The sequence below is a fragment of the Penaeus chinensis genome, chromosome 14 (assembly GCF_019202785.1).
Source record: "Penaeus chinensis breed Huanghai No. 1 chromosome 14, ASM1920278v2, whole genome shotgun sequence".
Taxonomy (NCBI): Eukaryota; Metazoa; Arthropoda; class Malacostraca; order Decapoda; family Penaeidae; genus Penaeus; species Penaeus chinensis.
This window is the reverse complement of record NC_061832.1, coordinates 19,526,965-19,544,464: the sequence shown is the minus strand read 5'-3', so window position 1 is coordinate 19,544,464 and position 17,500 is coordinate 19,526,965. Positions and strand designations below refer to the sequence as shown.

The following is a 17,500-nucleotide window of genomic DNA, read 5'->3' as shown; positions in this document are numbered from 1 at the left end:
TGTAATCTGTATGTGTAGGATAGTGCAGACAGATTACACAAATATGTATGTTCTTAGCTCATGCTTTCCTCACAAACCTGTCCACTCCCCTTCAGATGCACGAGAAGTCCTCACACCTAGTACATAGATAAATAGTTAAATATTACATATATATAAGTATATAGATTGATAAATATGCATATATTTATGCATATCTGTAAACAGATATACATAAATGTATGCAATATATACTTTTTTGTTCTTATGTATTTTATTTTTTTATTTTTGTAGATGGCGCACCCTGGAGCACTATCTAAATCGCTGTAGTCTCACAATAGAACTGCTACACCGGTTAGATCTTATTCATCGTACAGCAGAACTGGCAAGGGTGTTTGGAATTCAGTTCTATGATGTATTGGCTCGTGGATCACAGGTTAGTTCCATTATTTCATGTTTTTCTCACAATTATGGAAAAATTTGTTTGTATATAAATATGTACGTGTAAAGTTTGTAAATGTATATTCATATACATGTAAATGATATGTTACATAATCTGTTGGATAAGATTTAAAGTTTGGGTAATTCACATCATTATTCTGATCAATCTTTCAATAACTGTAAGGCTCCCATAGCTAATGCTGTTTCGATTACAGTATCGTGTGGAATCAATGATGCTGCGTCTAACGAGAGGTGCCAACATGGTGGCAGTCTCTCCCAGCATCCAGCAGAGGGCTGCCATGAAAGCCCCTGAGTGGATTGCTCTCACCATGGAACCAGAATCAAGGTATGAGAATGATGATAGGCTGAGCGATAAATACTGTTGTGTGACAGACGCCAAAGTGAATGAGTCAAGTTATAAGAATTTGGCCATGTTTTGTTGGTTTCTTTTTGTTTCTTTTGCTGTTGTCTCTTCAGCTGAATCCTCATCCCCATAAATTTGAATTTTGAACAGTTATTGATTAAACAAGAATTCCCAAAGACTGGACTGGATCATGTCTTCCACCAGTACCATTTATATACAGATAAATGACTAATATATTACTTAGATTTACACTACAAATACAACATTTTGCAGATTCTACACAGATCCAGTTGTGGTGCTAGACTTCCAGAGTCTTTATCCTTCCATGATGATTGCATACAACTACTGCTACTCAACATGCATTGGACGGATCAACAACCTAGATGGTCCACAGCCTATTGAATTCGGAACATCCCGCCTCAGGGTCAGTCCGCAGGAGCTCTCCAAGTTTGTGGATAAGGTAATAACATATCTTTTTTTCACTTGTTGTGTTTTATTAATTAAGAATTATGTAATTTTTAAATTAGATTATGTATTACAAAAGTAAACTAACATTCTACAGGTAAAAACTTTTAAAGCTTGTTTTAAGAGATTTACTTTTTACTTGTTTTCACTTTAGCTTTTTTTACTTGAGATAAAATATGATCTACATAAATATAGAAAGATAGATATATAAATATAAACAGATAGATAGATTACATACAAATTTCTTACATAACTTTCAGAAGCTAATGATATGGTTTATTTCCCATTATTGCAGGTCAACATATCACCCTGTGGTATTGCTTTTGTGCCTGCAAGTGTCAGGAGAGGTGTTCTTCCTAAGATGCTGGAGGAGATTTTGAATACAAGGATAATGGTGAGTATTTTCGAATGGTATATGTTCACATGTAGACTGGAGAAGAAGAAAGCTGTTCTGTAATTCTTATGCTTCTTATCCTCATTCAGTAAGTATATAATACTAACCTTTCAAAGCAGTTTACATTATATTCTTCTTTGATTAATCCTGGTGTTTGCTTTTATTTTATTTTTTGTTCCCTCACCAGATACTGTTTTTAATAATTTGATAGTATAATTTTTCACATCTTGTTTCCAGGTAAAGAGGATGATGAAAGTGTACAAAAACGACACATCCCTTCAACGTGTGCTCCACTCTCGCCAACTGGGGCTGAAGCTCATTGCCAATGTAACCTATGGCTACACCAGTGCGAACTTCTCTGGCCGTATGCCTTGTTCAGAGGTGAGATGAGTTTAAGGCATATTGATGGTCTAATCATGTGCTTTTTTGCTTACTGGTTATAGAGGTTATAGGGAATGGTGATTTATGAGTACTTATAAGTGTACTCATTATGATATAATTATTTTATTATTTAATTGTTATTATCCTCCATTATTACCTTATTATTGCCATATTGCTATTATTCTCAGTACAAAGTTCATACAATATCATACCATTCAGTTTTGGCCCGAAGATAATGACATAGATAATATATCAATAGCAGGTAGACGATACAGTGATAAAGATGAGCTAAAAACTGATGGAATAATTAACAGAATGTAAAAGATGACAGTGTTTTCAACGAGTTCCTGTGCTACTTTCAGGTGGGTGACAGTGTTGTGAGCAAAGGTCGCGAGACCCTAGAGCGATGCATCCAGTTCATCAATTCGAACAAAGCATGGAAGGCCCATGTTGTGTATGGAGACACAGACTCCCTCTTTGTCCACCTGCCTGGTCGTACAAAGGACCAGGCATTTGTCATTGGCAGCGAGATTGCTGAACAGGTGACGCAGATGTACCCTAAGCCAGTCAAGCTTAAGTTTGAAAAGGTGTATCTTCCTTGTATTCTGCAGGTAAGTTTTTTTTTTCTTTTTCTTTATATCATCATATTTGTTTTCCCTGCTTTCTTTCTTTCTCCCCTCTTCCATCCTCCTCCTCCGTCCTCCTCCTCCGTCCTCCTCCTCCATTCTCCTCCTCCATCCTCTGCCTCCATCCCCCTTCTCCATCCCCCTCCTCTGTCGTCCTCCTCCATCCTTCATCTTCCATCCTCCTCTCTCCATCCTCCTCCTCCTCCTCCTCCTCCTCCTCCTCTTCCTCCTCCTCTTCCTCCTCCTCTTCTTCCTCCCTCCTCCCTCCTCCCTCCTCCCTCCTCCCTCCTCCCTCCTCCCTCCTCCCCTTCCCCCTGCTCTCCCTCCTCCCTCCTCCCTCCTCCCTCCTCCCTCCTCCCTCCTCCCCTTCCCCCTGCTCTCCCTCCTCCCCTTTCTGCATCTGATATTGATTGTTTATATCCCATTATCAGAGATTCAAATTTTTTTCTTTCTAACAGACAAAAAAGCGGTATGTTGGCTACATGTACGAGACTCGAGACCAACGTGATCCCGAGTATGACGCAAAAGGCATTGAAACTGTGCGGAGGGATGGTTGTCCTGCCATTGCCAAAGTAAGCATGGGAGCTTTTTATTTTGAGACTTTCTTGATGTAATATTGCCAATGAGGTTTTCAAATTGTTTGGAAAGTATAAAGTCTGTGTTCCTGTAATTAATATTGTTGTTAGGCTTGTAGTAGTCAGTTTGATAATACTTTGCCAGTATTCCGCATAAGCATCAGTAAGTTTTAACATTAGGGTAAAACCTTTCACAGATCCTAGAGAAATCCCTGCGACTGCTTTTTGAAACAAAGGACATCTCGCAAGTGAAGGACTTTGTACAGAGGCAGTTTATCAAGATACTCCAGGGAAAGGTATCCATCCAAGATTACATATTTGCCAAGGAATACAGAGGAGTCAAGGGATACAAACCTGGAGCAACTGTCCCAGCCTTAGAGCTGGCAAGGTATGTGTGTGTGTGTGGCTTTTGGGCTGGGACTGTGGTTATGCATAGGGAATATTTTATTGATAATCTAAGGGTTTGATATTTAGATGGTGAAATGCATTAAAGATTGTGAAAATTCCTCCGTGCAAAAGACAGTTTACTCAAAGATTTCACAAGTAACTATGAGTCATTTGTCAAGATTTTTGAATATTTGAACTTGTATCTGCAGACAATGGACACGGAAAGATCGCAGGAGAGAACCCAGAACAGGAGAGCGTGTCCCATATGTGATCGTGTATGGTGCTCCTGGATTACCTCTTATTCAGCTGGTGCGATCTCCAAAAAATGTCCTATTGGATCCTGCCCTTCGCATCAACTCCATCTATTACATCACACGAGCTATCATTCCCCCTTTGGAGAGGTGCTTCTCTCTATTAGGAGTAGATGTTAATTTGTGGTAAGTTCTAGAGAACAGTTGTTTAGCTGCCTTATTTCTAGTGTACGTCTTGTTCAGTTATCTTAATTCTAGTATAGGTGATTAGTAATCTTAATAACAGTGTTAGTTTTTATGTTGTGGAAATATATTTCTGTTTTTACTCTAATATAAGGGTACACGAGATTTGTGATTTGTGATTACCTGTTGGAAGTGTTGCTGATATTTGGGATTTACTTTTATCACTGCAGGTACAATGATTTACCAAGACCAACAGCCCAGCAAAATAAAGCAATAGTAGCTGAAGCCAGTCATGGATCCCTTGTGAAATCTGTTGCTTCACATAATTCGCGTGGAATGTCAATTGCACGATACTTTACACCTGTGTCCTGCGTTGCTTGTGGGGCAACCACCATGACGGCTCCAACATCTCAGGGACCTGGGCTTTGTCCAGATTGTAAGACTAAACCACAGACTACAGTTTTATGTCTTAATGAAAAAATACGGTCCTATGAAAGGGCACTGGAACATCTAAGAAAGGTTTGTGTTTTTACAGTTTCCTTGTTTTGAATATTTATATTTTAAAACTATCTACATTTTTAGTGTGTCAGGCCCATAATTATTCCTCAGCTATAAGAGAAAGGAAGATAATTATTTCCAGGCATTGTATTCATATATTTTCTTCATATTAAATCAAAGTAATAGGTATTCTTCTTTGTAATTGCTATTGTAAGTGTGCAGTTTCCTGTGGTCTGAGACAAGATTTATATATATATACAAATACTTTTTTTTATGCCTACAGGTCTGTGAAGGCTGTTTGGGTTGTCACGTCGCTGATATTGAGTGCATTTCCTTGGATTGCCCTGTTACATACAAGCGAGAAGAAGCCAGACAAGAACATATGCTTGCTTCTCAGCTTCAGAAAGTGGTTCAAAATGTTGTCGAGGCAGGAAGTACAAGTCCTGTGTGATTATTGTTTGGTGATGCAAGGTTTATCCATTGTATTTGGTATTTGCCTTTTTTTTAATGGGGGGAAGGGGACATTCTGATGGAAAGCCTGTAGTAAGTTGGGAACACATACTTTTGTCAAGTCTTATGAATGAATAAACACAGATATACATGTGTAAACCAGATAAACACAAATACTCAATGACGGTTGGAAAAAAATTGGTGTACTGGAAAATAGGTTAAAAACCTGGGTGTTAGAATTTAATTTTCTTTGTTTTTTCAATAACTTTCTTGGTTTTTGAAATGTTTTGTCTCATTTACTTTTTTGTTTTGTTTATGAGGCAGTGTACAATTAAGAACTGTCTGTCTCATCTGTAATAGGTTTATTTTAGTATAAGAAGAGATGGAAGCCCGGTAAGTTAGATTTTGTTGCCTGTTGAGAGTTTTATATAAAAATGAAAAAAAATTGTGGATTGTCTTGATTATGAAATCATACTGTTAGATACTCTGAGCGATAAGGTAAAAGGGTAAAGATTTTTAGGTTTACTGTTTTGTGATCTCATTTTGACCTTTGTTGATTGTATCTTATGTAAATATTTGTATTTATCTTTCTACTGTGTGAAGCCTCTGTTTTGAAGATAATCTTTTAGAGATTGATAACAAAGTGAATATGTATGGTAATAAAAGTGTACAATAATGAATAAAACAATACCTTAAATGTTGTGACTGACTTTTGAAAAGACAACATTCATGTGGGTTATTGAATCTTTGACAAACATACTACATGCAGCTATTTTAGCATGGTCCTGCAATATATTAAGTAATATTAATTGTAATTATCAAATGAATAATGAGAACAAAATCATTATGATACCATTTAATTGTTATTTTTTAAAATTCTTTTTGAGTTTATTATGATTATGTAATTTTTTGTTTTTTAATCAAGTATAGGTTTTACATTACTTGTCGACAATTCTGTCACAGGGTATGTGAACCCCTGTACTCGTTTGTTACCATTGAATATTTTCAAATGTTATTACTTAAGTTTTGTGTTCAGTGTTATAGTACAAATGTATTTTGGATTTTAGTCGTGGCGTCTTTTTTTTCTGTTTTGTTTTTCCTTATTTTAGGCTTTATACAGTATATAACTATCCTCAAATGCAGAAAAGTGTCCAAGGGAAATAACAGTATTTTGTTAGTTGTGGTTCCAGATATGAAAAGATCATAGAAGGTGGATGTGAAATTTATTAAAAATAAAAAGACACAAGTATTTCTTGAATTTTTATAGAGGCATTTTTTGCATGGTGTGGCTCAAAATGGGAGTGAAATTGGAGTTTTTTTTCGCATTATTTGTCATCTTATTTTTAAAAATCAAATGATTTTAATCTCTTCTCTTTCCTTCCTTTTAAAGCATGCATCATTGAGACATCTCTTTTACGGTCTTTTAATTCTCTCATTCATTCTTTCTATTTCTTACTCTTTATCTCATCTCTCTCATTTTCTCATATTCTCTTTTTATTCCTTTGTAAGTCTATTTTTATCCCATATTTGGAAGATTGTGTCTGCCAATAATTAAAGTACAATTCCTTTCCTTTATTTTCCCTTTTCCGATGAGTTATCACCGATTGTATATTTTTAATAACTGCAATTTCGGAGTTTGAGCAAGGTTTTATCGTGTGCATTCAAGTGTCACAAATGTGATTTATGTGATATGATCAGTCAATTTAACCTGTAAGTATTCTTTTTATTAACGATAAATTATTTTTTATTTTTAATGATTACAGTCTCGGCATTCAAAATGTATGGTTTTATTGACTGCTTCTATCACAGTTGTAAAGTGTACACTATGCAAAACTATGAATATATAGTAATATAATGTACAGTATAGTATTTATGAATGTATATGGTGTAACTTTTTTACTGTTGATTAAAGGTTGGATGTTTTTAATTATTGGTTTTCAGTCGCAGTCCTTCAACAATACTCAGATAATGAAAAACCGGCCTTCTTCATCAGTTTGGACATACAGTGAAAAACTGATTGTAAGCATAAAAGCTATTATGGAAGTAATAGCTTTAGTTATAAGATTTTCCTTGAGAAGAACAAGTTAGGTCATATTTGCTTTTGTCGACAAACAATGATACTAATAATGATGTTGGCTGTTACTTTGGAATCTAAAATCACATCTTTTCTCTAAAGTCAGAAATATGTTGGATCATGAGTTACAGCATAGATAAGGCAGGTGCTTAATGTATATATGACAGACTTTGGAGAGCTAGAAAAAATAACTATGCGAGTCCAAAAGTACATGTATTTCTCTGCCCTATCTGAAACAGCCAGACGGGGCATCCAGAGTGCATCCTTGATTAGTTTGTTGTGATGAGTGCAACCTTGTTGAATTGTCATCCTGGTGCATTTGTGAGTATGATATTGGTTCTTACGTCCTTGGTGGGTGCGACATCGGTGAGTGCGACATTGATGAGTGCGTCCTTGGGGAGTGAGACACTGGTGAGTGTTCCTTGGTACGTGCGTCCTAGGTGAGTGAAATATTGGTGAGTGTGTACTTGGTGGGTGAGACATTGATGAGTACGTCTGAGTGTGTCCTTGATGAGTGCGACATTGGTGAGTACATCCTTGGTGAGTACGTCATTGGTGAATGCGTCCTTGGTGAGTGCGACATTGGTGAGTGCATCCTAGATGAGTGCGTCCTTGGTGAGTACATCCTTGGTGAGTGCGACATTGGTGAGTGCATCCTAGATGAGTGTGTCCTTGGTGAGTGCGACATTGGTGAGTGCGACATTAGTGAGTGCGTCCTTGGTGAGTGCGACATTGGTGAGTACGACATTGGTGAGTGCATCCTTGGTGAGTGCGACATTGGTGAGTGCGACATTAGTGAGTGCGTCCTTGGTGAGTGCGACATTGGTGAGTACGACATTGGTGAGTGCATCCTTGGTGAGTGCGACATTGGTGAGTGCAACATTGGTGAGTGCGTCCTTGGTGAGTGCAACATTGGTGAGTGCGTCCTTGGTGAGTGCGACATTGATGAGTGCGTCCTTGGTGAGTGCAACATTGGTGAGTGCATCCTTGGTGAGTGCGACATTGATGAGTGCGACATTGGTTAGTGCGACATTAGTGAGTGCGTCCTTGGTGAGTGCGACATTGGTGAGTGCGACATTGGTGAGTGCGTCCTTGGTGAGTGCGACATTGGTGAGTGCGTCCTTGGTGAGTGCGACATTGATGAGTGTGACATTGGTGAGTGCGTCCTTGGTGAGTGCGACATTGGTGAGTGCGTCCTTGGTGAGTGCGACATTGGTGAGTGCGTCCTTGGTGAGTGCGACATTGGTGAGTGCGTCCTTGGTGAGTGCGTCCTAGGTGAGGGCGACATTGGTGAGTGCGTCTTTGGTGAGTGCGTCCTAGGTGAGTGCTACATTGGTGAGTGCGTCCTTGGTGAGTGCGTCCTTGGTGAGTGCGACATTGGTGAGTGCGACATTGATGAGTGCGTCCTTGGTGAGTGCGACATTGATGAGTGCGTCCTTGGTGAGTGCGACATTGATGAGTGTGACATTGGTGAGTGCGTCCTTGGTGAGTGCGACATTAATGAGTGCGTCCTTGGTGAGTGCGACATTGGTGAGTGCGTCCTTGGTGATTGCGACATTGGTGAGTGCGTCCTTGGTGAGTGCGACATTGGTGAGTGCGTCCTTGGTGAGTGAGACATTGGTGAGTGCGTCCTTGGTGAGTGCGACATTGGTGAGTGTGTCCATGGTGAGTGCGACATTGGTGAGTGCGTCCTTGGTGAGTGCGTCCTGGGTGAGTGCGACATTGGTGAGTGCGTCCTTGGTGAGTGCGTCCTTGGTGAGTGCGGCATTGGTGAGTGCGTCCTTGGTGAGTGCGGCATTGGTGAGTGCGTCCTTGGTGAGTGCGGCATTGGTGAGTGCGTCCTTGGTGAGTGCAACATTTGTGAGTGCGTCCTTGGTGAGTGCGTTCTTGTTGAGTGCGTCCTTGGTGAGTGCGTTCTAGGTGAGTGCGTCCTTGGTGAGTGCGTCCTAGGTGAGTGCGTCCTTGGTGAATGTGTCCTTGGTGAGTGCGTCCTAGGTGAGTGCGTCCTTGGGAAGTGCGTCCTTGGTGAGTGCGACATTGGTGAGTGCGTCCTTGGTGAGTGCGTCCTTGGTGAGTGCGTCCTTGGTGAGTGCGTCCTTGGGGAGTGCGTCATTGTTGAGTGCGTCCTTGGTGAGTGCGTTCTTGTTGAGTGCGTCCTTGGTGAGTGCGTCTTAGGTGAGTACGTCCTTGGTGAGTGTGTCCTTGGTGAGTGCGTCCTTGGTGAGTGCGTCCTTGGTGAGTGCGACATTGGTACGTGCGTCCTAGGTGAGTGCGACATTGGTGAGTGCGTCCTTGGTGAGTGCGTCCTTGGTGAGTGTGTCCTTGGTGAGTGTGTCTTTGGTGAGTACGACATTGGTGAGTGCGACATTGGTGAGTGCGTCCTTGGTGAGTGTGTCCTTGGTGAGTGCGTCCTTGGTGAGTGCGTCCTTGGTGAGTGTGTCCTTGGTGAGTGTGTCCTTGGTGAGTACGACATTGGTGAGTGCGTCCTTGGTGAGTGCGTTCTTGTTGAGTGCGTCCTTGGTGAGTGCGTCCTTGGTGAGTGTGTCCTTGGTGAGTGCGTCCTTGGGAAGTGCGTCCTTGGTGAGTGCAACATTGGTATGTGCGTCCTAGGTGAGTGCGACATTGGTGAGTGCGTCCTTGGTGAGTGCGTCCTTGGTGAGTGCGTCCTTGGTGAGTGTGTCCTTGGTGAGTACGACATTGGTGAGTGCGACATTGGTGAGTGCGTCCTTGGTGAGTGTGTCCTTGGTGAGTGCGTCCTTGGTGAGTGCGTCTTTGGTGAGTGTGTCCTTGGTGAGTGCGTCCTTGGTGAGTGCGTCCTTGGTGAGTGTGTCCTTGGTGAGTGTGTCCTTGGTGAGTACGACATTGGTGAGTGCGACATTGGTGAGTGTGACATTGGTGAGTGCGTCATTGGTGAGTTCGACATTGGTGAGTGCGTCCTTGGTGAGTACGTCCTTGGAGAGTGCGTCCTTGGAGAGTGCGTCCTTGGTGAGTGCGACATTGGTGAGTGCGTCCTAGGTGAGTGCGTCCTTGGTGAGTGCGTCCAAGGTGAGTGCGTCCTTGGTGAGTGCGACATTGGTGAGTGCGTCCTTGGTGAGTGCGTCCTTGGTGAGTGCGTCCAAGGTGAGTGCGTCCTTGGTGAGTGCGTCCTAGGTGAGTGCGACATTGGTGAGTGCGTCCTAGGTGAGTGCGTCCTTGGAGAGTGCGTCCTTGGTGAGTGCGTCCTTGGTGAGTGCGTCCAAGGTGAGTGGGTCCTTGGTGAGTACGACATTGGTGAGTGCGACATTGATGAGTGCGTCCTTGGTGAGTGCGTCCTTGGTGAGGGCGACATTGGTGAGTGCATCCTAGGTGAGTGCGTCCTTGGAGAGTGCGTACTTGGTGAGTGCGTCCTTGGTGAGTGCGTCCTTGGTGAGTGCGTCCTAGGTGAGTGCGACATTGGTGAGTGCATCCTAGGTGAGTGCGTCCTTGGAGAGTGCGTCCTTGGTGAGTGCGTCCTTGGTGAGTGCGTCCTTGGTGAGTGCGTCCTTGGTGAGTGCGTCCAAGGTGAGTGCGTCCTTGGTGAGTGCGACATTGGTGAGTGCGTCCTTGGTAAGTGCGTCCTAGGTGAGTGCGACATCGGTGAGTGCGTCCTAGGTGAGTGCGTCCTTGGAGAGTGCGTCCTTGGTGAGTGCGACATTGGTGAGTGCGTCCTTGGTAAGTGCGTCCTAGGTGAGTGCGACATTGGTGAGTGCGTCCTAGGTGAGTGCGTCCTAGGTGAGTGCGTCCTTGGTGAGTGCGTCCTTGGTGAGTGCGTCCAAGGTGAGTGCGTCCTTGGTGAGTGCGACATTGGTGAGTGCGTCCTTGGTGAGTACGACATTGGTGAGTGCGACATTGGTGAGTGCGTCCTAGGTGAGTGCGTCCTTGGTGAGTGCGTCCTTGGTGAGTGCGTCCAAGGTGAGTGCGTCCTTGGTGAGTGCGACATTAGTGAGTGCGTCCTTGGTGAGTGCGTCCTTGGTAAGTGCGTCCTAGGTGAGTGCGACATTGGTGCGTGCGTCCTTGGTGAGTGCGTCCTAGGTGAGTGCGACATTGGTGAGTGTGTCCTTGGTGAGTGCGTCCTAGGTGAGTGCGACATTGGTGAGTGCGTCCTAGGTGAGTGCGTCCTTGGTGAGTGCGTCCAAGGTGAGTGCGTCCTTGGTGAGTGCGACATTGGTGAGTGCGTCCTTGGTGAGTGCGTCCTTGGTAAGTGCGTCCTTGGTGAGTGCGTCCTTGGTGAGTGCGTCCTAGGTGAGTGCGTCCTTGGTGAGTGCGTCCTTGGTGAGTGCGTCTAAGGTGAGTGCGTCCTTGGTGAGTGCGACATTGGTGCGTGCGTCCTTGGTGAGTGCGTCCTAGGTGAGTGCGACATTGGTGAGTGTGTCCTTGGTGAGTGCGTCCTAGGTGAGTGCGACATTGGTGAGTGCAACATTGGTGAGTGCGTCCTTGGTGAGTGCGTCCAAGGTGAGTGCGTCCTTGGTGAGTGCGACATTGGTGAGTGCGTCCTTGGTGAGTGCGTCCTTGGTAAGTGCGTCCTTGGTGAGTGGGTCCTTGGTGAGTGCGTCCTTGGTGAGTGCGTCCTTGGTGAGTGCGTCCTTGGTGAGTGCGTCCTTGGTGAGTGCGTCCTAGGTGAGTGCGTCCTTGGTGAGTGCGTCCTAGGTGAGTGCGTCCTTGGTGAGTGCGTCCTTGGTGAGTGCGTCCATGGTGAGTGCGTCCTTGGTGAGTGCGTCCTTGGTGAGTGCGTCCTTGGTGAGTGCGTCCTTGGTGAGTGCGTCCTTGGTGAGTGCGTCCTTGGTGAGTGCGTCCTTGGTGAGTGCGACATTGGTGAGTACGTCCTTGGTGAGTGCGTCCTTGGTAAGTGCGTCCTTGGAGAGTGCGTCCTTGGAGAGTGCGACATTGGTGAGTGCGTCCTTGGTGAGTGCGTCCTTGGTGAGTGCGACATTGGTGAGTGCGTCCTTGGTGAGTGCGTCCTTGGTGAGTGCGACATTGGTGAGTGCGTCCTTGGTGAGTGTGACATTGGTGAGTGCGTCCTAGGTGAGTATGACAATGGCGGGTGCGTCCTTGGGGAGTGCGACATTGCCGGGTACGTTATTGGAGAGCATCCTTCATACATCCTGCGTTATCTGGTCCAGCGTGATACCCAAACGTCGATACAAATATAAGACTACTATGTAAAGCCTCTGTGAGGTGGCATCGGATATTAGACATTAGTTATATTCTAAGAAAGTGGTTCCGAAGCTATTTTTTTAATATATTACCCCCGACCATTATGCAACAAACTCCATGGCCCCGTTAAGTGTTTGTCCCCATCTCAGATTCACTTATTACTTGTTCTAAATAGCGTAATGGTTTCAATGGCTATATGATTAGAACACTTTATGGAAATATTCTATTTTATTGATATGTGAGTGATAAATGATTGTATGTAAGGACTATATGTGAGATAAGATTCAGTTATTTCGACGTCATAATTTTCATATTGCTCCATGGGCCTACAAAAAGTACCCCGTGGCCCCTAGTTTGGGAATCCCTATTCTAGGTCAAAAGGCTAGTTGTTTATATCCATGTGTGTAGCTAGCGGTGGGGTTTATTGACATTGGATGTATTATAAGCTGTTCTTCGTCTATGTTTATCAGTTTTACTTATTATTTGGAGGATTGTTTATTAGTTTGCCCAGAGAGCAAGTTAAAAGTTCAGTCTTAAAGTTCTGGTTAGAAACAAAATAAAGAGTACCACCTAAAATAACAAAATACAAGCAAGTGTTATAATTACTATATTAGCTTGCATTTTCGACAGTTGCCCATAATGTAGTGATAAAAGAACAGGAAACATTTGTTTACTGCAAGACATAAAGATCGAGTATTTTGCTCATGTCTGGATGATTACTGGAAATTATCTGGTGCGTCAAACGTGACCAATCGCGGCGCATTCCTTACACACTTTAATCACATGAAATACCTTCATCATTATCATCATGACCAGACGAACGAATGAGTGAGATTATGATATTCAAAGCAGACTTCAAAAAAGCCTTGTTTGTTCTCATTTCTACTAATATATAAAAAGAACTATGGATATTGGATTATCAATTTGATATTCACTTCCGATTTCTCCCTCGTCTCAGGTCTAGCCCCACTGGAACGATGTAAAGGGGAATCTGGCGAGTTCTACCAGGGAAAATCTTGGGGAAATTTGGCCTGTTCTTCATTTCTTCTTCACCTAGGAATGAAATGAATCAAAGCTTTGTGAAGAATTACATAATTTAATTTTACCATTAACATTATCATTATCTTTATAATTGTCACTGGCATTATTGTTGTCATTACCACTGTCATTGTCATTGCCATTGTCATTGTTTTATTTCCCACCTTTACTACATGCTTTATTTGAGTCCGCATAAGTTCTTTAAGAGTCCCCGAACTTGACTAGAGAGTACCGCGCGACCTCACCCATGTCTAGTCTAAAATCTAAACTCCAGCGTCTTATCAAGACTCGGTGGAACAACCTATGCGATATCATTGACAGCAATAGCGACCAAGCAGGGGCGAGAACTTCCTTTGGGACAAGTCATGATCGGAAAGCCCCACACTCGGATCTAATGGCGACCACCACAAATTTACACAATACCAGAAATGTTAATGATTGAACGTGCGTTCCAATAAATCAAATGTAAATAAATTAATCTCGCTGGTTAATTTGTTTTATCAGTGAATTGTTCGGATTGCAAGGTCCTTCAACAACTATATGACTCGGCGCATTATATCCCCTACCACTGTGTAAGTTGAAAGGTTATACAGAATCTATAATAGCCAGTTCATATGAACAGTGATTTGCAATAATTCGTCACAGGGAATTACGTTTGTCAAATAATGGTACTCAGTGGCAGAGTTTATTTTTCATAAGAAATGCTGTTAGTATATCATGGGGTGTGTTTCTTCCAAAAGATTTTTAGTAACTACTCATTTTAGCATAAGTAAAATCTTTTTAGTCACAATATGTTTCGTTCAAGGGACAAATACCGTGTAGAGTTGTAAATGAGTTTCGTATATTATGTAATCCCACTACAATTCTGCATAAATATCTTTAGCTTATTTGGAGGCCTCCTTGAAAGGTTTGAAGAGGTCCGGCTCCCTCTCAAGGACCTCAACAAGACCTTTATTTTTATTTTTTTTCGAATCAAGGACACATCCCTCTTGAATCCTTTCATCTGCCCAAGATAAACGTACGGTACCCTACAATATATTTGCGTGAGTGCGTAACAGGAAGCAGTCAGTGGCTTCCAGATGACTGGAATGATATCCACACATTCCTAAAAGTATTATAGAGTGGACGATTATGCGTGTGACTTACGTAAAATATGTGCATTAGCTAATAAATATTGTAATTCAGTGATGAAGAACGTCCGAATACAAAACTGGAAGAGTCGGGACATAATGACTATTCACCATTGTCGCCTCCGCCTACAGAAAGAGCGACTTTAATAGCAGAATTACAAACTGTCTGCAGAGGTGGCGTTTATTGTCGAGGAAGCTGCCCAAACAAGCCATGTCTGGATAACCAAGACCATTGCTTCTCAAACAGGAGCAAATTTGTCAATTTATCCTCTTTGGGGATAGAAATTCACAGGGGGCAAATCTACATTAATATAGGGGTGGGATAGTGCGACGGAACTTCCCGGGTAATTAATTCATTTATTTACACTTCGTTGCTCTATTTAAAGTAAATTGCTCGATTCAGTAAATCCATGAATATCTTATTGATAGAGTTTCTGGCATTTGTGCCTGAACATTGTTTTCCCAAGAGGACAGTAAGTTTATTTCGTCCACCAGAATATATTATATGCAAATTCTGTATAATTTAGTGTTTCCTTATATTCTATGCATTTTTCTGCCAGAAATTCCTTTTCTTCAACAGGAGTAGGTGGGATAAGGACCAATAGTATGCAGCCGAGTAAATAAATGACAAAAGAAGGGATAGGAATTACTGACTTCGAGAGTGGCGTTGGAAAAGTACCTCGGCATACAAGCAATGCCCCCCATCATGATATCCATTATCGATAGCCACACTTTCGGACCTGAGACTCTGGATTTCGGCATCGTATAAAAACGTGGACAATATTCCATACAAAATGTCTAATATATAGACCTTGATTCTGTTGTTAAATCATCATGTATATAAATTACATAATGCAAATATTGTCTTACGAAACCTCCAAATAAACCAATAAAATGAGATAATCAGGAAAACAAATTAAAGCGGAAAAAAAGAAAGCGGAAAAAAAAATGAAAGCGGAAAAAAAAAAAAAAAAAAAATTATCTTTAATGAAAGCTCCAGCCCGCCAACCGTTCCAGGTGAGGAAGGAGGAAGGAGAAAGGGTGACGGTGATTTCCGATTGCTGCTCTATTTTTGGGTCATGTTTTTTTTCTCCTCTGCGGATATATGGGAATATACCCTTGAAAATAATTATTTCTCTTTGATTTCCCTTCGATTTAAGTCTATTTTTTAAGCTATGTTCTCGAAGCGTTTTAAACCTTATTTGTTTCTCTCTTGATGGAATGTTCATTAAGCTAAAAACTTAGAGCATTTCGCATTTGTAGTAACTTAAGCATCTAATGTCAGTGTTGGGTCTATAATAACCTTTTAGCGTACATATGCGTTCTCGAAAGTGGTCGACGGCAAGCCAAGAGGATTTTTTAAAATATGAACCATCTCTGGTCCATGTTTAGAGCATGAGAAAGATAATCTCAATGTTGATAATATTATTATTGTTGTTGTTATTATTAATGCAATTATCATTATCATGATATTGCTATTGATGGTATTATTGTTATTGTTGTTATAACCATCATTATTATTGCTACTGCATAAAGATAATATAAATAATAGTAGTAAAAATAATAATCATATTGACATTAATACAACAGTAGCTATCATTATCATTATATTTGTTATTATTATTATTTTCATTATTGTTGTTGTAGTTATTATTGATATTATTATTATTATTGTTTTCATCGTTACTTCTATTAGTATTGTATTATTATTATTTGCATTACCTTTATCAATATTATCGTTAGTACCATAATCATTATTATTATCATCATGGTTATTGTTACTGGTATCATTATACTTTTCATTATCATTATCATCGTTATTATCATTATTGATGTTATTATTATCATTATTATCATGATTATTATTATAATTATCATTATTATCATTATTATCATTATTACTATAATTATCATTATTACTATAATTATCATTATTACTATAATTATCATTATTACTATAATTATCATTATTACTATAATTATCATTATTACTATAATTATCATTATTACTATAATTATCATTATTATTATAATTATTGTTAGCATTACTATTATCATTGTTAGCATTGCTATTATTTTTAAATAATATTATTGTTATTATTATCAATTTTGTTGTTGTTGTTATTGGTGCAGTTAAATCATCTATAATTTTCAATACTATTATTTTATTATCATTGTAATAATGATGATGATAATCATTATTAATATAATCATAATCATAAGCATTATCGTTATCGTCATCATCTTCAGCATCATGATGATAGTGATAACGATTATCATTATTACTATGACAATTATCATTATTATTATTAACATTATCATCGTATATATTATTGTTAATGTTAAAATTATGAGTATCCTTAATATTTTAATCATTATCAGTACTATTACTTTTGTTATGACTGAATCAGTTATTTTTTTTGGTAGTATCACCATTAATACTAGTATTATTGCATTGCTATTAATCACCATCTTTTTTATCTTTTTCTTGCTAATATCGCCACTATCATGAATTATTAACTCCAGAATAATTTCAAACGTTATCTTCAGGTCCGCGTTAATTTTTCTTTAAACGTTATAATCATCTTTACCTGTCTTTAAATCATTCATATCACTATGTAAACCGTCAACTTGAGCCCACCTCTCCTAATTACCTAATTATCTATTAGACCTGAACTTTTCTGCGGTTTGGGTGACCCGAGCGCTCCCCTGCCCCCCCCCCCCCCCCCCCACACACACACCTTCTCCTAAACATCCGTGAAATATGGGAGGGGGCAGGACCGCGGGAAAGTTTTGTCTTGATAGTTTTGAAGATATTATAGGTATATACTTTTTATTTGTGTATTCATTCAGTAGGAATTGTACTGGGATTTAATGGAGCAATAAGCTGAAGGTAAAGATGTGTTATGTTTGTGGGCGCGTAGGTAGGTACTGGTGTATGCACAGCCCTATATAAGCATAGGGTCTTGATTACCTCTTTATTGTAGTGCGTGTGTTTAAATATTTCTTTCGTACATCAAACTATTGTTTTAATCACTACAGTTATAATATAATTTGAGAGTTTTATCATCTTTTAACAATCGTGATCTCCAAGA

General features: G+C 40.6%; 1 protein-coding gene across 1 annotated transcript in view; it reads left to right on the top strand.

The window, feature by feature from the left end:
- Window positions 1–6,918, top strand: part of LOC125032099 (DNA polymerase zeta catalytic subunit-like) — a 29,133-nt gene extending 22,215 nt beyond the window's left edge. The window contains exons 9-19 of the mRNA XM_047623089.1: window positions 271–412; window positions 633–763; window positions 1,055–1,241; window positions 1,542–1,640; window positions 1,878–2,021; window positions 2,384–2,632; window positions 3,106–3,219; window positions 3,420–3,610; window positions 3,819–4,046; window positions 4,274–4,562; window positions 4,825–6,918. Coding sequence (XP_047479045.1) covers window positions 271–412; window positions 633–763; window positions 1,055–1,241; window positions 1,542–1,640; window positions 1,878–2,021; window positions 2,384–2,632; window positions 3,106–3,219; window positions 3,420–3,610; window positions 3,819–4,046; window positions 4,274–4,562; window positions 4,825–4,992 — 1,942 coding nt within the window. The 3' untranslated portion in view covers window positions 4,993–6,918. The remainder of the gene's footprint in view (window positions 1–270; window positions 413–632; window positions 764–1,054; window positions 1,242–1,541; window positions 1,641–1,877; window positions 2,022–2,383; window positions 2,633–3,105; window positions 3,220–3,419; window positions 3,611–3,818; window positions 4,047–4,273; window positions 4,563–4,824) is intronic.
- The last annotated feature ends 10,582 nt before the right edge of the window (window positions 6,919–17,500 follow it).